This window comes from Mytilus edulis, chromosome 1 (assembly GCF_963676685.1).
Source record: "Mytilus edulis chromosome 1, xbMytEdul2.2, whole genome shotgun sequence".
NCBI lineage: Eukaryota > Metazoa > Mollusca > Bivalvia > Mytilida > Mytilidae > Mytilus > Mytilus edulis.
The window spans coordinates 63610742-63628642 of NC_092344.1; the positions used below are offsets into that span (position 1 = coordinate 63610742).

The window sequence follows — 17901 nt, forward strand, 5'->3', positions numbered from 1 at the left end:
TTTAGCTGGAGATAATTTGGATGGGGGTTCTGTGTATTCACATTATTTGCACAACTCTCCTTACTGATGCCATATTTTGGAATTTCCGTGACCTAAATGGTTCGCGAAAATTAATATTTTTATATATAGTATAGTAATCAGATTCGATGTCAATAAAATTCTTTAATACTAATGTCCGCTATATTAACATTTAAGGATGTTTGCCTGTCATGTTTTGGAGTTTTTGTCAGATTATCGAAATCCTCTGGTTTTATCCATTTAAATGACTTAAAAAAAATTCCCATGAACCCCCATATTTCTTTTTATAAATGTTTTCCATGTATAATTATAAGCCATTTGTAAAAGTCTTATAAAATTTTATTTATTTTTTAATAGTTTTTGAGAACTTTAACTGGTCAATGATAAAGCTATGAAAAATCAAGAGAGATATTTTTCCCGCCAAAATTTCAATGGCTTATATCTCAAAAACAAGCTCATTGACCCCTATATTTGTTTTGCTTTTTTGATTCTTCAATTAATCCCCTATCAATATATCAATATATACTAGTTTTATGGAAAGTTATTTATTATGAAACTGAGCAGCAAACAAATAAAAACGAATGAAAGCTTTTTATAACTTCTATAATAGTCAGAGGGGTTTCAACAACATTTAATTTAATGATAACTAACTGAGTCCTATGTAGACGAAACGCGCGTCTGGCGTATAAAATTATAATCCTGGTACTTTTGATAACTATTTACACCACTGGGTCGATGCCACTGCTGGTGGACGTTTCGTCCCCGAGGGTATCACCAGCCCAGTAGTCAGCACTTCGGTGTTGACATGAATATCAATTATATGGTCATTTTTATAAATTTTCTGTTTACAAAACTTTGAATTTTACGAAAAACTAAGGATTTTCTTACCCCAGGAGTAGATTACCTTAGCCGTATTTGGCACAATTTTTTTGGGATTTTGGGTCCTCAATGCTCTTCAACTTTGTATTTATTTGGCGTTTTAACTATTTTGATCTGAGCGTCACTGATGAGTCTTATGTAGACGAAACGCGCGTATGGCGTATAAAATTATAATCCTGGTACTTTTGATAACTATTACCGTTTTGTAACGTCAAAACGAAATGTGTACAGTTAGAGTAGGATACATGTACATGTGGCAATATAAGGGTCGAAAATAAATGAAAATGAAAATCTTTTGACAGTAAATTCGGTCGTGTTAAACTTTGCAATATTCACAAAAAACTAAATATGTGTTCGTAAATTTTTATATGATTGGATATAAATAATTTAATTTAACAAAAGTGAAGTTATTAGATGGATTTGAAGCGTATTTAAATTTATACTCAAATATTTGAGAACAAAAGATGTATAAACGCTTAACCCGTACCACGCCACTGAAATTGTTTCAAATGTACCTCTTTAAAATTCTGCATTTAATATACCTTTGACCTACTCAGTGAACCATGACGAACATACGTAATACACAAACTGATATTTTAACCATCACTCTAAAGCAGTAATTCATGTATGCTATGGTTGTTGCCCTTACATTTTATTTCTTCAAATAATACTTTTTAAGAATTTCAAATATAGTTATTTTTTAGGTTTGTTTTCTTAACATGTCCTATAGCGGTATATTCGTGGTACTCAACGTATTAGAAATAGTTGAAATGGCATGGAAGATTTTTGCGATTGAACAAAACGTTTGAAATGTCAAGTTTTGAAGTCATTGGTTTATCAATTACAGTACTGAAACACTTCAAATATTTACACGTTATCATATAATTAGTAATCTTAATTTGCTTGTTAATATCGGAAATAAATAAATAATCGCCAGGATATAATTAAATTTAACAAGGAAATGAATAAATTGTGAAAGGTTTCTATGCTATTAATAAACAAGCAAGAAATATGATTCTTGTTTAAAATTTTCACCTTAAAATTCTTTGTAGAAACAGGTCAAGTATATCAAATCTTCTATACTTCCTCTTTGTGATAAAACGGATTTATACAAAGTTAAATGTAAACAAATATATCATTGGTGAGTATTCTTTAGATTTTTATTAACATATTGACAAGAGGTTGGACTTTAGTGTACTTTAGAAGAAGAAAAAAGGGGGGATAAATGTAATGTGACAGTCACACATTATTAATTTGTCTTTAACTTGACACTGAAACCGTTTTGAGACCTAATTTCTTAATTGCAGAAATTTCTTTACGAAACACAAATAATATTAATGCAGGTATTCGCTTATCATTTTTATTTGACATACGATTTTAAAATAGTTCAATCGCTTAAGATAGCAACACCATTTGACAGTCAAAACCCACTGTACACTGGTTTGCCATTGTTTTGCTCAACAACATCAGGATCTGAAACAATTGGTCACCATATATTTAACAATCTAACAAAAATAATAAATTATTATAATCTTTACTCCTATTCCATCTATATGTAAATAATCCGTTTAAATCTGGATAAAGATACAAGATTCATAATCCTATTTCATTTTTACAGACGCGTTGGTTTATTAAAAATCGACATTAATACATCCTTTTCTCTGAAGTTAATAATTACAAAATATTGCAATTTTATCTTTCACATGGACCAAACGCGCGATTAAGGTAAAGATTATTTTTTTCATTATCAAAATTATTATTATTTATTCTATATTCTAGAAGTATTATCAACAGGTATAATATACAAGCAAATAACATCATTGGTAAAAGAGATAAATGTTTGGACTATGTTAAGGTTTAGATTGATTGGTGGCTTTCTTGTTTTCTGATGTGCAGCAGTCAATATTACATTCGCCATTTGTATATTATTCAAATTGTGTGGTAACCATATGTTTTCGGTAAAGGAAATATAGCAAAACATGGAATATCTACTCTTTGGCTTAAACTGAAACTGACCTTAAAAAATGCTATATACCTATATGGAGTTATTTTCTCTCCCTTCGGTCGGTTTTTCATTTGGTAAGTCCTGACATCCCTCAATGTGTTATACGATAAGAAAACCCTTACAATTTACATTATCGGTAACTGAATGCTTTTCATTGAGACTCGAAAATTGATATATAAAATCCTAATCCTAAAAGGAAAAAAATATATAAAACCAATACATGTATATTTGATGCATTCGAGTCGCTTTTCTGAATTCACATTCTCAAGGAATAAGGTAATTAAGTACGTTTAGAGGAGATTTTATTTCGGCTTTTCGTTCATGTATATAAAAATAAAATCCGTTTAATCGTTTTCGGGGGGGGGGGGGGGGGGGAGCTATGTGTTTTTATATCATGTACTTTACAAAAATCCATATGTCCCCTAGGCTTTTAATATAAGAGTGTAAATTCCGTTTTCAAGATAATGATCAAAATAGATTTTAACACATTTTTTAGATATGGATTAATTTACGCGTATCACTATCTAAAAGTTTTGTTAAATCTTGTGACCAGGAAATTGACGATGAAATAAAAATCTTTATCTATCTTTTGACATCTTAATAAAATAAAAAAAAATCATGTTTTTATCAGGTCAGAATACACTCGTTGTGATTATTTTTTTCGTACAATATAGTTAGTTCTTATTCTGTTGTTGATGATTTGCCAGGTTTTGGAATAACCTTGTTGTGAAATGACATATAAAGAAAGTTCCGAACTCCAAGATATAGACTGATATAAAATTCCCGAAAGAGTTCAAAAGAAGGTAAGGCGTATAAGATATTTAAACATGTTTTTGCTAATGTATTCAAAAGTATACCTTATCGGATTTTTTTTTATTACTGAACCATTAAAAAAATCAAAAAAAACCAATGATACATTCAATTTGATAAAAGCTGCCCTATACATTTTTCTTATTCAGTACATGTAGTATCGGTATTAGTCGACCCAAGACTCGGGGCTTTTATAGCCGACTATTAAGTTTGTTTTTTCTCTCACTGTTGAAGGATGTGTTGCTGTCTGTAAATGCTTACATCCACTTTTTTTTTTAACTTTAGTAGATAGTGGTCCCATGGTAATCGTGCCATATCTATATTTTTTATTCATATCAAAGTGAATATTTCGCTGATATAAATATCATGATTTACTTTAGTAAAACTAGTTAAACTGTTATATCGGTCGCTTTATACCATTGTATATCTCATATTTCTTATATAAAACTCAAGAACAAAGAATGCAGAAAACAACACGCTGTGCACTGTATAACTATATATACAACTCGTCTAAACATCAACCCAACAATGTTAGATCTGTAAATTTGCTTTCGTAAATTTTTGGTTCTTCCCTCGCCGGGATTCGAACCCATGCAACTGTGATATCGTGACACCAAATCGCCTGCACTGCAGCCGTCCCGCTAGACCACACGACATATAGAGTCTATAAGAATCTACCAACCAGTAAACTTAATAGGTATTGGATCATCAAAATTGACAATACTAAACAAACAGGAAATTATCGGTATTGTTACACAATTTGTTAGACTCATATATATATAAAACAGAATACAAATGAGAGCTGCCAGTCTTTTTACAAGCTAAAACAAGCATCTTAATACAAACTAAATTCATTTACTGCGAGGCTTATGTTTCCAATCGGTTTTGTTATACGAAATTTTTACGGTTGACATACATTTGTACTTGGGGTACCTGTTACGAATGGTTCCAACAACATTTTTCAAGTACCTTGTGTTATCTAAGTTATTTTGGAGAGAAAAAGTCTGCGACAAGTGCCTGTGTTTTTCTTCATATAAAAATCTAAATATGTGTTTTTATAACTTAGATTTAAATTAAAAAAAAAAAAACAAAGATGGTGGACAAAGCAACAACTATCACGCTTGCTGTTGTGATTCCATTGGTTGTTATTGTTCTTGTTGTCATCATAGTGTATGTGTCCAGAAAGTACATTAAATTTTACAGGTGAGTACACGTACACATTTACTTTTTTTTTATATCATCCGATCTTAGATAACTTTTTTTGAGAAGTGCAGTTTTTCCTCTCTTTTCAAAAATACATTGTAATAGTATATGATTTGATTCTATTAAAAAAATCACAATCACGACAAGTAGAGAGGCGAAGCTGACAGCCACTTACGGCGAATCAAGACAAGGCAAACTAAAACAGAATTGATCTTGACAGAACAAAACAACAATATCTCTCCTGATAACTCGAACTGAAAAGGGCAAGATATCCGAAGTAAAAAAAACTTATCATTCAAACCAAATTGACGTTGCCTGTTGATGTAGTTTTACATCGGTATCTGAAACCCCACTCTATTCGTTTGAGGGTGATGTGTTCGATCTTCGGTTGGGTAAAACCAAAATTTAAAGTATTGTATTTTCTACTATAGGAATAAAGTATTGAGAATAGAACCAATGATTTATTTTTCTTCCTACTCTGTTGAGTGTGATGCATCTTCGGCTGTGTAAACCCAAAATTTGAAAATATTCTATTTTCTGCAATGGATATAACGTATTGAATGAAGAACATATGATTTGTATTTTTTGTGAATTATTTCGTCGAGAGCAAGCACATTTAAATCAAAAGAAGAATAAAGGCCTAGTACATACCAATGCCTTATATCTTGATATCAAATACACATGCTATCGCCCTGAATATGAATGTAATATTTGTCACTGGAGACTGCGAAAACGCCGATTAATCGCTCAATCACAAAATGTAGTAGTCATGATTTTTTTATAATTCTTATGGTATAGTCCTATCTATTTTAAACAGTTATCCCCATATTAACTGATTTTTTTATCACGTAATCGCATTGGATTATATTTTGTGACATTACTTCAAATTAAAAATAAGATGAAATTTTATACGATCTCCTAGCTTAAAATCAGATCCCTGACTAGTTGAAATAAATCTTGTTAACGTTAGAACTAAAGATTTATCCATTCCGAAGTTAATATAAAAAAAGGATGATTGAGTGAATTAAAATTGTACAAACCTCATATTGAAAAAAGTAATTAATAGTATAAAGACGGAACGCAGAGGTAGATTTAGGGAAAACATTTTGGTTGCTTATATAGGGAATCACTGAAGCGTGACGAGATCGTCCCCCTCTTACGCAGCCAGTGGGCCCCCACTTATGAAAATTTCTGGATCCGCCACTGGAACGGTTACTTTTAAAAGCGACTGCATGGAAATAAAAAAAATCAGTTTGTCGGAATCTATATAGGGCAACGTAAGACTGAGATAGAAAACCTCAACAATGCACTTTCAACCATTGTGTTCATTGTATCTTTTTAACAAACCAATATAGCAGAGCCGTGGTGTAGTGGTTAGTGCATCGGATTTCAAGGTTCGATTCCCGTCTGGGATGAAAATTTCAGGAACTGAATTTTCGGCTCTCCCTTGACACCATTTGCGAGTGTGGTCTCGAGGAAACGATGATAGTCCGTCGGAAGGGGACGATAAATGACTGACCCGTGTTAAGAGAGAGCCATATATATTGCACGTTAAAGACACCCTTGTAGATTTCGAAAAAGAGCAGGCTAATGCCGCTACAAGGCAGCACTCGCTCCCGCAAAGTGGAAAGGGATTAATATAAGTTGCAAAAACTTGTTTCCCAATCCACTATAAATAAATATGTTTAAACTAACAAATCAATGCTTATCTATTGTATCTCCAATATACAGTACTACCGAATCGTTACTTTGTAAACTTGTTTGCGTTCAATATAATGTTTTACTTTTAAAGGTTTCGGAAGAAAAACAATTTCCAGGAAGTTAGTTTTAGAGATAATCCGGTAAGATTATGTTATTGATATGTATATGATATTTGATTATGAAAATGAAAAGAAATTGTTTCATATAAAGATTTCGATAAATCTGATTATGTAAGACGGACTAAGTCTCTCAAGTTTGAACTTGGTATATTTTGTGAAGATAGAATTTGCTTTATCAAATTAACTATTCATCATGTAATTGGGTTCAAACTAGCAGCTACATTTAACCTAAGTTTTAAACGTTATGTGTTGCTGAATGTTTTTGTTAGTTACATTTGTAAATACAAATGAAACAATGAAATCTGACGATGACTGGTTAGTGGAATGAAGGTCAAAGAACTTAGCTCTCGTGAAAAACAAATTCAATGTTCGGACAACATCACAATGCATGAACCTTATTTAAAAGAGTTATTGATTGCAAGGATTAAAACTATTTTCTTTTCGCATGATTGTAAACTTTCCATTTCTGTGTAGCCTAATTCAATCGTCCAGTGGCTTCTTTAACATATATCATGATGGTGCTTTTCTACGTTGATGCTTATATTCAAAGTCCATAGTAAGTGGTTTGATGTATATATATGTCCTAAGTCAGGAGCCTCTGGCCTTTGTTAGTCTTGTATTATTTTAATATTAATTTATTGTGTACAATTTGGAAATTAGTATGGCGTTCATTATCACTGAACTAGTATATATTTGTTTAGGGGCCAGCTGAAGGACGCCTCCGGGTGCGGGAATTTCTCTCTACATTGAAGACCTGTTGGTGACCTTCTGCTGTTGTTTTTTTTTTCTATGGTCGGGTTGTTGTCTCTTTGGCACATTCCCCATTTCCATTCTCAATTTTACCTTGCATAGCAAAACAAATGCCTCATCAATTTGCCAAATCAATCTGACTTTTATTATGTTTACGTTTGGCTACCGTTATGATTGTTGTTAAATAAAGAACTAGTAGAAAAATAAAAATGTGTGGTATGGTTTCAACTAAGTCAACCCTCCACCAGGGAAAAAAAATGACAAAGACACTTGGAACTCATAATCACCGTATGGCCTTCATCGTTGACCCAAAAAGCCATACTGTGAAGCAAGCTATTAAATGCCCCAAAGTGACAAATGTTTCACTATTCAAACGAGAAACTAACGGCCGGATTTATGTACAAAATAATAAACGGAGAAAATATATATCAAATAGTTATCAAAAGTACCATGAATATAATTTAGTACGCCAGACGCACGTTAACGACGACCACTGAATTACAGGTTCCTGATTTGGGATATGCAAATATAGAATGTGGAGGGGTATAACTCTTTTGATTATTATATTTCCTTTTAAAATTAAGTTAAAATAATCAGATTGATGAACGACACGTACATATGTACCGATGATTGTTGATACATGATATACATGTTGTGATCTAGTTTTTATATTGCAACAATTAAATGAACAGATTTTGAACTAACTAAAAACTAATTATCATACGTTTCACTCACTCTTTCAATCACCTGGTAGACTACAATATGCATGAAATATTTGCCACTGGACATCATTTAACCAGTAACTAATTAATCAATATAAACCTGGTAAAATAAATTGAAGATGAACTTCTATAATTGACCAGATTGATATTTTTACGAATACATTTCTGTATGTCCAGTGGCAAATATTACAGTTATATTTGCAGTGCAAATTACGGCGATTATTTTGAAATGATATAATGAAATTAAAAAGTAGTTTAAGAAATACAACACAGAATACAGAAATGTTTAATTACATTTTCATCTAACATTAAACACTATTTTCTTTGTCAGAAAAAAATTTAATGGACGTCACCATGCAGGGTGTTTAGATATTTTCTCAATTTTTTCACCAATATCAGATTATACCAGATTTTATGTTCACAAAACGTTTTTTAGTGAAGTTTTAGCATGTAGTCATTAGAATTTTATAGAGATAACTTTAACCAAAAACAGTGTGCTTGTTTTATCCTATTATGATAAATAGTTTAGACAATGCTCAAAACTTTTACAAAACTCTGGACAATTATCACCTGTACAACATTACAATTTGTACACACCATATAAATGTACATGCATAGCGAAAGAAAGACAACTGCATCTACAATGTAGAAATTAAACTTAATCATAAAAATGACAGACACAAAATAAAATTTTAAAATGAGCACCACGAAATCCAACCAAAACGGGGGAGGGGGTGTCAACAATATGGGAATTTCTGCAGTAACAACTAGTTAAAGCTATAAATATCCTATAGTCAACAGCTGACAAGTTTTCTATTTAGCTTCTTAAACGAAGCTTTGGAAATTAGCAAGTCTAGATATAACGGAAACCATCACAAAAGGCATGTGATTGCATGTCAGTCATTAATGCCGGATGGGAGACATCCAGTTATGACTATATTTCAATACTAGTACCCAAAACCCATTAGTAGAATTAGACACGGAATACATTTTTATTTTATATAAATAAAACTTGCAACACTTTTGCAAATGTTTAACACGCATCTTTATTCAGAATATCTAGATTAAATGATGAATTTCCATTTTATTTATAGGTAATGACTGGAAAACTACCTGATACACCAAGAAATTCTGCGATAGTCGATGTTGAGTTAGGCAACCATAATGACGGGTACGTAACCTCAAGCATGGAGGATGATGAAAACGAGACCTCTTTTACATGCAACATCCAACCAAAAACCCAATCAGCGGGGATGCACATTGAACGTGTTGTTTACGACTCCATAACTAATAACCAAGAGGAACATTGTGGAAAAACTGTTAACGCAAGTGAAAATGTTGAAATAAACGTAAACGATAGAACAGTCGAACAAGAATTAATTGCCGATAAATCTTGCGGCAAACTAGTGACCGCGGAAGTAATCAAAGATGAAAAAGCTATTTCCGATGAAAAGAAAGACCAAGAATTTACTTCTAAGCAGCACACTGTTGACGACGAAGTGTCTTGTCAACAAGTTGATGCTAAACAAACTGTTAACGATGACATCTGTGATGAACAAGATAATGTTAAAATAAGTGTAAGCGATGAAGACTTAGTGTCTTGCGAAAACGTAAATACTGAAATACCTGTTAACGATGATGTATCTGGTAAACAAGTTAATTCTAAACAATCTGTTAACGATGATACGTCTGGCCAACAAGTTAATGCCACAATAACTGTTAACACTGATATGTCTGGTCAAGAAGGTAATTCTAAACAACCTGTTAACGATGATATGTCTAGTCAACAAGTTGATTCTAAACAAACCGTTAAAGATGCTACGTCTGGTCAACAAGCTGATTCTAAACAAACCGTTAAAGATGCTACGTCTGGTCAACAGTTTAATTCTACACAAACTGTTAACGATGAAGTGTCTGCTAAACAAGTTGATTCTAAACAAACTGTTGACGACAACGACATGTCTTTTCAACAAGCTAAGTTAGATCAGACTACTACCAATGAAGCCACCGAGAAAACTATTAACATTGAACACACGGTTACGGAGTCGAACAATATTTTGCTTAAAAAGTCAGAAATTGATCATGAACAAATCACTAATAATGACAATTCTACGCGATTTCATGATCTCAAGATGGACAAAACAATCGTGAAAGCCTCAGGAAATCAAGATTATGAAATAAACGATGATCAATTATCAGCGTCAGCGTCAGAAGACGATGCAGTTGTGGATTCCCCAAAATCCTATATTGACGATAAAGATATGCATGACATTCCTTTGTAGCTAAATGTTACATACTGCTTCTTGATTTTATTAAAAAAATATAATTTTTGAACTTGTTTCAAATTAAATAATTTCATGGCTCCATTAATCGTTTAATCTAGTTGAGGCGCCACACGTGCCTGAATGACAATCATCCTGCAATCTGAAAATGTTATATTTTTCTCTATAAATGTGACGTTTTTCTATAATTTAGAATTATATGCCGTGCCTTCTAAAAGATAAGTCAGTATACATTCAGGTGGTCAAACCCATATTTACATGATAAGCTTACCCTTAGCTAGCTCATTGTTGATAAATAATTGTTTTAATTATGTAAAAATGGTCGTTCATAGAGTACTGAAATTGACATAAAATCATATATTACACTATCATTTAATATTATTATAGTAAATGGTGAAGAGGACCCTGATCTGTCCTCAGTTCTAATGACTGTTTAATACACAAACGTCGGACCCCTATGTATTTACTTGTAATGGTGTTGATGGATTGAGTATAAAAATCACATTTTCTACATCAGACACATTTGTGTGATCCCCCCTCCCCCTTCATCTGTTTAATGAGCGGAAGCCCCCCTCATCTGTTTAATGAACTGAAACGTTTGATTCAAATTATCCAAATACAAAATATAACAAATGTTTGTTTTTTTTCATTTTGTACGTCATATGTAAGGCAATTAATTTAGGAATGACTGTAATATTTTTTCTGTCTATGAAGAAATAACATGAACAATTTGGTGCACACTGAATAACGCGCGTATAGCGGGTTATTTAACAGTGTGCACCACATTTTTTATGTTATTTCGAATAGACAGAAAAAATATTACAGTCATTTCTTATAATTTAATTCTAAATTCCATTTTAAACCGTACAAAACCATGAAAAAACGTTGATGACGTCACGGTCACATGACTAAATGATGTCTATGGGCTCATAACAAAATTACGTCAGCCAATCAGAAGACGCGTTACATCCAAAATTAAATTATTTGATAATAAATGTACCTTTATGAAATTCAATTTTCTTTTTTCGTTAACATTCTATCAGTCAAGTTATTCATGTTATTCTTTCCCTCGTATGATTTTTAAACTGTTCATTTGTACATTTTCATTTGTTTTTGTTTTGTTTTTTATTTTTGTTGAAGTTGTTGTAATAATCTCATGTTGTCTCTTGTGGGCCCATGGCAATGTAAGTTCTATTCTTTAAAACAGAGAATGCAAATGGGGAATATGTCAATGAAACAGCAACCGACAAAAGAGCCGAAAACAGCCCAAGGCCACCAATGGGTCTTCAACACAGCGAGAAAAACACGCACCCAGCAGCGGACTTCAACTAACCATTATGTACAATTGTGCACTAGTACATATGTACAGTAAAAATGGATGTCACACTAGACTCCAAAACTTATAAATAAACTAAAATAGAAAAAAAAACATACTGGACTGCCAAAGGCAAGCGGCTCCTGATTTTAAACAGGCACAAAAATGCGGCGGGGTAAAACTGTATTTGAGTTCTCAAGCCTCCCATTTATCTCAAGACTCATAAAAAGGAGAAAAAGCTTTATATTATTGACTTTGTACATGTTGTGTTTATTTTTTCGTGTTTGTCGAATTTCTCTTTCTTGTTTGATTTACCTACGTCCTTAATTTTAAATAAATGTCTAAAATTTGTTATACATATTTTTTCTGTTTATTTTATTTATTTGTACGTACTCATTTTTTTTGTTTTTCTTAGCGGAAGAGTGTAATAGTCAGGGTAGGGGGAAACTCTCTCACTTTCAAAATGAGGGGCGGGGTGAGGGGGGGGGCAAACATATATTGTTGCACTTGTGGAGGGGAATATACATACAGGGGAATAGGAGTCGAGAAAACGTACCCGTTCCAAACACTTACATTACTGAGGGGATAAAATCTCCCCCCCCCCCCCCCGAGCACATTTTTGTGGATTTTTTTTTTATTATTGAAATTAAATGGCTATAACAGAGGACATTAACTTACTTCTAAACAACTACACTAGTCTTTTTGTCAATTGCCACTTTAAGAAATCTCCCCCTTTTCACTCTAGTCCTACGTCATCATTATGCATTTTATTTTATGTTATCTACAATAATTTGACTCGCACATACATGACATAGCTTGACGATTTGAATTGATCTTGAAAGCTCTAGTGTTAACGCAAATCATTAAAATCTATATCCAACCATTGCAGTCTACATGCAAAATATATTCCTTTTTAATTAAAAAATATTACAAGTCAAATATAAAAATGAACTAACAAAAGAAACGAGCTGGTACAGCCAGTCGTTTTGGTTGTTCTGTACTTGAAATCAGGTCAAGGTCCTCGACTATCGCCTCGGACATTGACCTGACCACTCGTGTACAAAAACTATACGGCAGTGGTTGTATGTATTAATCATTCTTTGTATCATAATAAAATAATAAAATTGGGGGGATCAAACATCCACGTAAACATGACAGTTGTGGTGTTTTTTTTAAAACGTTTTCAGAAAATGGCTTTGACCTACATTTTATGTGTATTACACAAATGTACATCGATCTCTTTATTGATTTATCTACATGCATTACGCGTTTGTAGTAATCATAGTTTAAATATGGATATGAAAATTGTTATCGTAAAGGTAAGAGTACATGCACATTTTTAACTATTGATTTACCCATGTTTACAGAATAACAATGCCATGTAAACAATTCATAAATACGACACGTACGTACTATGTTTATTACTTCTATGTACCCTCTCCAGGAAGGGAATAAGAGGCACTCGAATCTTTTTGGAAGAAATAAGCCGATACATTTACGTACACGCCTTTTTCTTTTGTTGTAAAAATATGTCCCCTGCATATATACTTATTTATGATAAAAATAAGACGATGAGGTATGATTTCCAATTAGACAGCTCTCCACAAGAGTTCAAATGACATAGCAATTAGTAAACACTGTTTTGCTAAGAATGACATTTACTATCTTTAAGAAATCTTCTTATCAGTTTATTTAGAAGTTTCGAATAGTAAAATATAATCAACAACCGTTTTATATATAATCAAAATTGCTGTCCCCTATCATATTGTATTGATAAGCTCGAAGTATAGTGACCCATACCAGAGGCGCATCCTTCCACTCAGTTTACTCAGAAATTGCCCAAACCGCACCACCCCTTTTTTTGTCAATATTTTTTTTTTAGATAGGATCAAAAACACGATTTCTATCAAGTTTCTATTTTATTTACCCGTGGACTTTATTGCGGAAGCTCGTGTCATTTTGGAAATGAAGGTTGATTTAAGATTGACCCAAGCTTGCTGTTATCCAATCAAAATAACGTACTATAATGAATCATGCATGATCATGTTATGTAAATATTAACAAAAAAATGCATATTTAAACTTTTAAGTATTGTCTTGTTGTATATTACAACCTTGACATGCAAAAATTACCCATAGACAGACCTCCCTACGACTGGTCATTCGTTTGATGCGAACCCTCGGTGTATTGTATGACAAGAAAAACCTTCAAATATGAGTTATCTGTAACGTAATTGTATGCATTATATTGTTTTGATGATTTATAACAGAAGCAGGTAAAATAATACGTGCCATCATTGTTATTTTGTCTTTTATAGATAACTGTTGCATTAGAAATCACGCAAAAAACCCTGTAATTTAAACAATAGTCTATGCTGGGACAAGCATTGTTTTGATAACCGGAAGCATAGTATATCTACATAGTCATATTTCATTCACTGTCACAGTTACTGATATTTTTTGCAGATAAAACACAGATTATTAAATACTTAATATTTTACAACATGACAAAGTGAAGATGTCGGACCATGTTGCCGTTCTACCAGGTCTGTGGAAACTGAACCTGAATATTACATTTGAAAATGATATAAAGTTAACTGCTGATGCCGTAGAAGGATTAAAGAAACGTATAACATACGAAAACGTAATAGTTCATAATGTTCTGGAAAATATGATCGCCATCTTGAAAAGCAAGTCATCTCGTGGAAAGATCGAATCAAGAAAATGCCTTGAAAATATACTGAGTCGCGATCCTAGAAACTTGAATGCATTAGCTGATATAGAATATCTTAGTCGTACTCAACACCGTACTTCAGAAGCCGATCAGTATAAGACAAGACTCGAAAAAGTTTTGCAAGGTCACACTATTAATGATGTTCGAACAAAATCAATATGTGTAATGGAACAAGGATATGCAATCCTGTATGAAGAATCTGCAAACATTGAACACATTTCCAAAAACAGACTTTCCGAAAGCTATAGAATGTTATTGTCTGAGCATAAAAAGGGAACAGGCCGAAGGAAAGATTATCTACAACGATGTGTTTATCACAATAAACAGGCACTGAGCAATTTGCAGTTGGCAATCGAATGTAAAGGCCAAAATGAAATGCTCGCTAGAAAAATTACAGCCTTAGAGAAATTTGAGGAGGCAAACAATATATTTGATTTGATTAATGAGAATATCATTTGGTCGTTTTACAAAGGCGTAGCACTCACTAGAAAATACGACTTCGTTGAAAGTTTAAGTCACGAAGATGGGAAAGATAGATCGGAAGAAATAAAAGATGTCACTTTAAAGGCAATTGATATATTTTGGAAAATAATTACAAATAAATGTACAACTAACCAAAGTCTTGTTGTATATCAAGCAAGGTCATTAGCCCTAATTGGACATATTCTCATTCGTCGTAAACATTATGTTCAAACATCTGAGGAAAAATATACTTTCACCAGCGATAAACTTTTTCAAGTTTTTATCAATAACCCAATTGAGCCGTTTGAGAGAGCACATAAAATGATACAAAGTGACACGCTAATTCTAAATCGTTATGGAAGGGCATTATGGAATTTATCAGAACATCGAGTCGGAAACGATAAGATAGATTTTCTTTATCAGGCTGAACGTTTATTATCAAATTCCATTAGAGAGAGTTCTCTTAACTGGTTTGGTTATACTACTAGAATGTTAGTCAGAAAAGACATTGGAAAGTTTTATTATGATGGAAACGATAAACCAAGAGCAAAATCTTATTTTAAACTTGCAGTCGAAGATGGTTATCAGTGCTTCATTTCTAAAGGATCCCCCAAAGCAATATGTCAACTTGTCGAAATTTGTCAGTTCTTAGGAAAATTTCCAGACATTAGGAAGTACGGATTCAAATATGTTAAAGAAAACGAAAAAAGCTACTTACTCGATGCTTTAGATTACCTAAACTTTGGACTCCAACAAGGCGGCCCAACTGACTACTTTCTCGCATATCATATGGGAATTATATTATTTGACTTAGATGAGATAAGGTCTGCCGTTGACTGGATGAAGCGTGCTGTGTCTTTATCTAATACAAAATCGAATATGGCGCTACAGCTTGCATGTCAGTATATGATAACAAGATATATAAACGAGGTGGATGAAAAACCCAATGTAGTTTATCTCTTGAAAGAGTTCGTGTTTACAATGATGAAAGGGAAAGAAAAATATGGAAAGATCGAAGATGTTTATACATTTCTTTTCAAACGAGAGAAAAAGGCTTTTATGAGAGTAATTGCTGACATTTTCAGGGTACCATACATATTAGACGGCCCCAGGGTAAAGTTGATCACAGAGTGCATCCAAACTCTGTTGACGAATGACGTAAGGAATTCACAAATATTCCATGCATACATTAGAGCAGTACCAGAATTGAAACTCATGGATGACATTGAGCCACAGTTGAAAGAAAGGACTCAATCGAATTCAGTACCTATTGATCCAGAAAACAATAATTCAGCAGAAGGATTCGTCTACGATTTTTTCGTATCTCATAGTCATAAAGATGCTGACTGGGTCTTGAGTCGTCTTGTAGCTGATTTAGAATCTGCATTCACAGATGACGATGTGGTTCTTCGGGGTAAGACATGTTAAGAGATACAGTTAACATAAAATGTGTAGAAAGAAATTAGTTCAATAGATATGGGGTCATAATCCTTTCATTTGAGCATGTGGATTAATTGTTGATAACATAACACTTTATAAACGGGATGCATTCCCATTGTTATTTGAAATTGACCTGCATCAGAAACGCTTTATAATCCAATAATTGAAACAAAAATCTTGAATACGTAAGTATATGTTTGCTTAAAACGGCCATACAGGGAATAGGACCAAAACCCACATAAGATAAAATGTACTAGAGGGATTTAAAATCTTAAGTCCTTAATAGTTTATGAGCGGATAATGTATGAAAGGTCTGTTAGAAATAACGACAAATGAGCTAAGGGTCCAAAGTCGACTCTTTTATAGAAAATCAAAAAAGAATTAAAAAAAATACCGAACTCTAAGGCAAAATTCAAAAAGAAGGAAGTACAATGTACATGAAAACCAACAAAACCAAACGTTATGAATCAAACTAACAGGTGAAAACAACTGCCATATTTCTGACATGGTACAGGCGTTTTCTGAAAAGGATGGGTTAAGATTTGAGACAAAGAATAAAACATGGTTTAATACAAATTCTAGGTTCTAAAATATACCATAGCTATAACAAGCGCTTACAAGTCACACTTATGAAAATGTAATTGTTTATTGCATGTTGGACTATATTCATAATTACTCTGATTCTCCCACTATAAGATTAAACTACATATATTTTTTTTCTTTTAGGATGTATAGCAGATCGAGATTTTGAACCTGGTAAATTCATTTTCGAAAATATTGAAAACTCTTTCAGGAAAAGTTCAAAGATCTTATTGGTTATAACCAATAATTTTGTTAGCAGCTATTGGTGTCAGTTTGAAACGAATCAAGCATTACTTGAGTCAATGGAATCTAGAAAAGATTGCATCATTCCACTTTATCTGGAGGAGTGTGATATTCCTGATAAACTAAAACATATAACATACGCTGATTTTACTAATGATGATGACTATATTTTTGAAATTATGAAACTGAAAAGAGCCCTTCTGCCTGAATGATCATTAGGTTATACTTTAATTTATTGTTTTTCTCAGATCTTAGCAATTGTAAAAAGCAAATGTTGAACATAATTATGTTTATAAATAATTTGTCTAATTTGTGTGCACACATTGTTTATGCAATGAAAGAAGTATACCAATATGTTTGCAAATCATAAGCTGTATTCATGTCATTTAATGTTCCAAATCAAGAAATAAAGAAATAGTTACAGAAATATTTAGAAAGAAACATAAAGACAATTGTCATAACTACAATCCCGTCCCTTTTTCCCCGAATGTGACCTACCGAATTAGACTCATCACCGGTTGTATTCTTACATGAGCAGCATGACGGGTGCCACATATGGAGCAGGATCTGCTCACCCTTCCGGAGCACATGAGAACAACCGTAGTAATTGGTGGGGTTCGTGTAGCTCAATCTTCAG

The 17901-nt window shown here is 32.8% G+C and overlaps 2 protein-coding genes across 4 annotated transcripts; both read left to right on the top strand.

The window, feature by feature from the left end:
- Positions 1-1925: 1925 nt before the first annotated feature.
- On the top strand, positions 1926-12160 carry LOC139486682 (sperm acrosomal protein FSA-ACR.1-like). Its single transcript, XM_071271605.1, has 5 exons — positions 1926-2038; positions 3610-3705; positions 4779-4915; positions 6708-6756; positions 9302-12160. The coding sequence occupies exons 3-5, from the start codon at positions 4806-4808 to the stop codon at positions 10487-10489; spliced, it is 1347 nt and encodes a 448-aa protein (XP_071127706.1). The 5' UTR covers positions 1926-2038; positions 3610-3705; positions 4779-4805; the 3' UTR covers positions 10490-12160.
- Positions 12161-12996: 836 nt separating this feature from the next.
- LOC139486690 (uncharacterized) lies at positions 12997-17691 on the top strand. 3 transcript variants are annotated; one of them, XM_071271612.1, is made up of 3 exons: positions 12997-13123; positions 14122-16413; positions 17166-17691. In XM_071271612.1, exons 2-3 carry the CDS (start codon positions 14322-14324, stop codon positions 17474-17476), a joined length of 2403 nt encoding a protein of 800 aa, XP_071127713.1. In that variant the 5' UTR covers positions 12997-13123; positions 14122-14321; the 3' UTR covers positions 17477-17691. The 3 variants fall into 3 exon arrangements, with proteins under 3 accessions (XP_071127713.1, XP_071127723.1, XP_071127718.1); XM_071271622.1 differs by having other exon boundaries at positions 14270-16413; XM_071271617.1 differs by having other exon boundaries at positions 13073-13209.
- The last annotated feature ends 210 nt before the right edge of the window (positions 17692-17901 follow it).

Coding starts and splice junctions, on each gene's coding strand:
- LOC139486682 (XM_071271605.1), top strand. CDS start 4,806: ATGGTGGACAAAGCAACAACTATCACGCTTGCTGTTGTGATTCCATTG. Junction 4,916..6,707: donor AAGTACATTAAATTTTACAG/GTGAGTACACGT, acceptor TTACTTTTAAAG/GTTTCGGAAGAAAAACAATT. Junction 6,757..9,301: donor TTAGTTTTAGAGATAATCCG/GTAAGATTATGT, acceptor TTTTATTTATAG/GTAATGACTGGAAAACTACC.
- LOC139486690 (XM_071271612.1), top strand. CDS start 14,322: ATGTCGGACCATGTTGCCGTTCTACCAGGTCTGTGGAAACTGAACCTG. Junction 16,414..17,165: donor TGACGATGTGGTTCTTCGGG/GTAAGACATGTT, acceptor TTTTTCTTTTAG/GATGTATAGCAGATCGAGAT.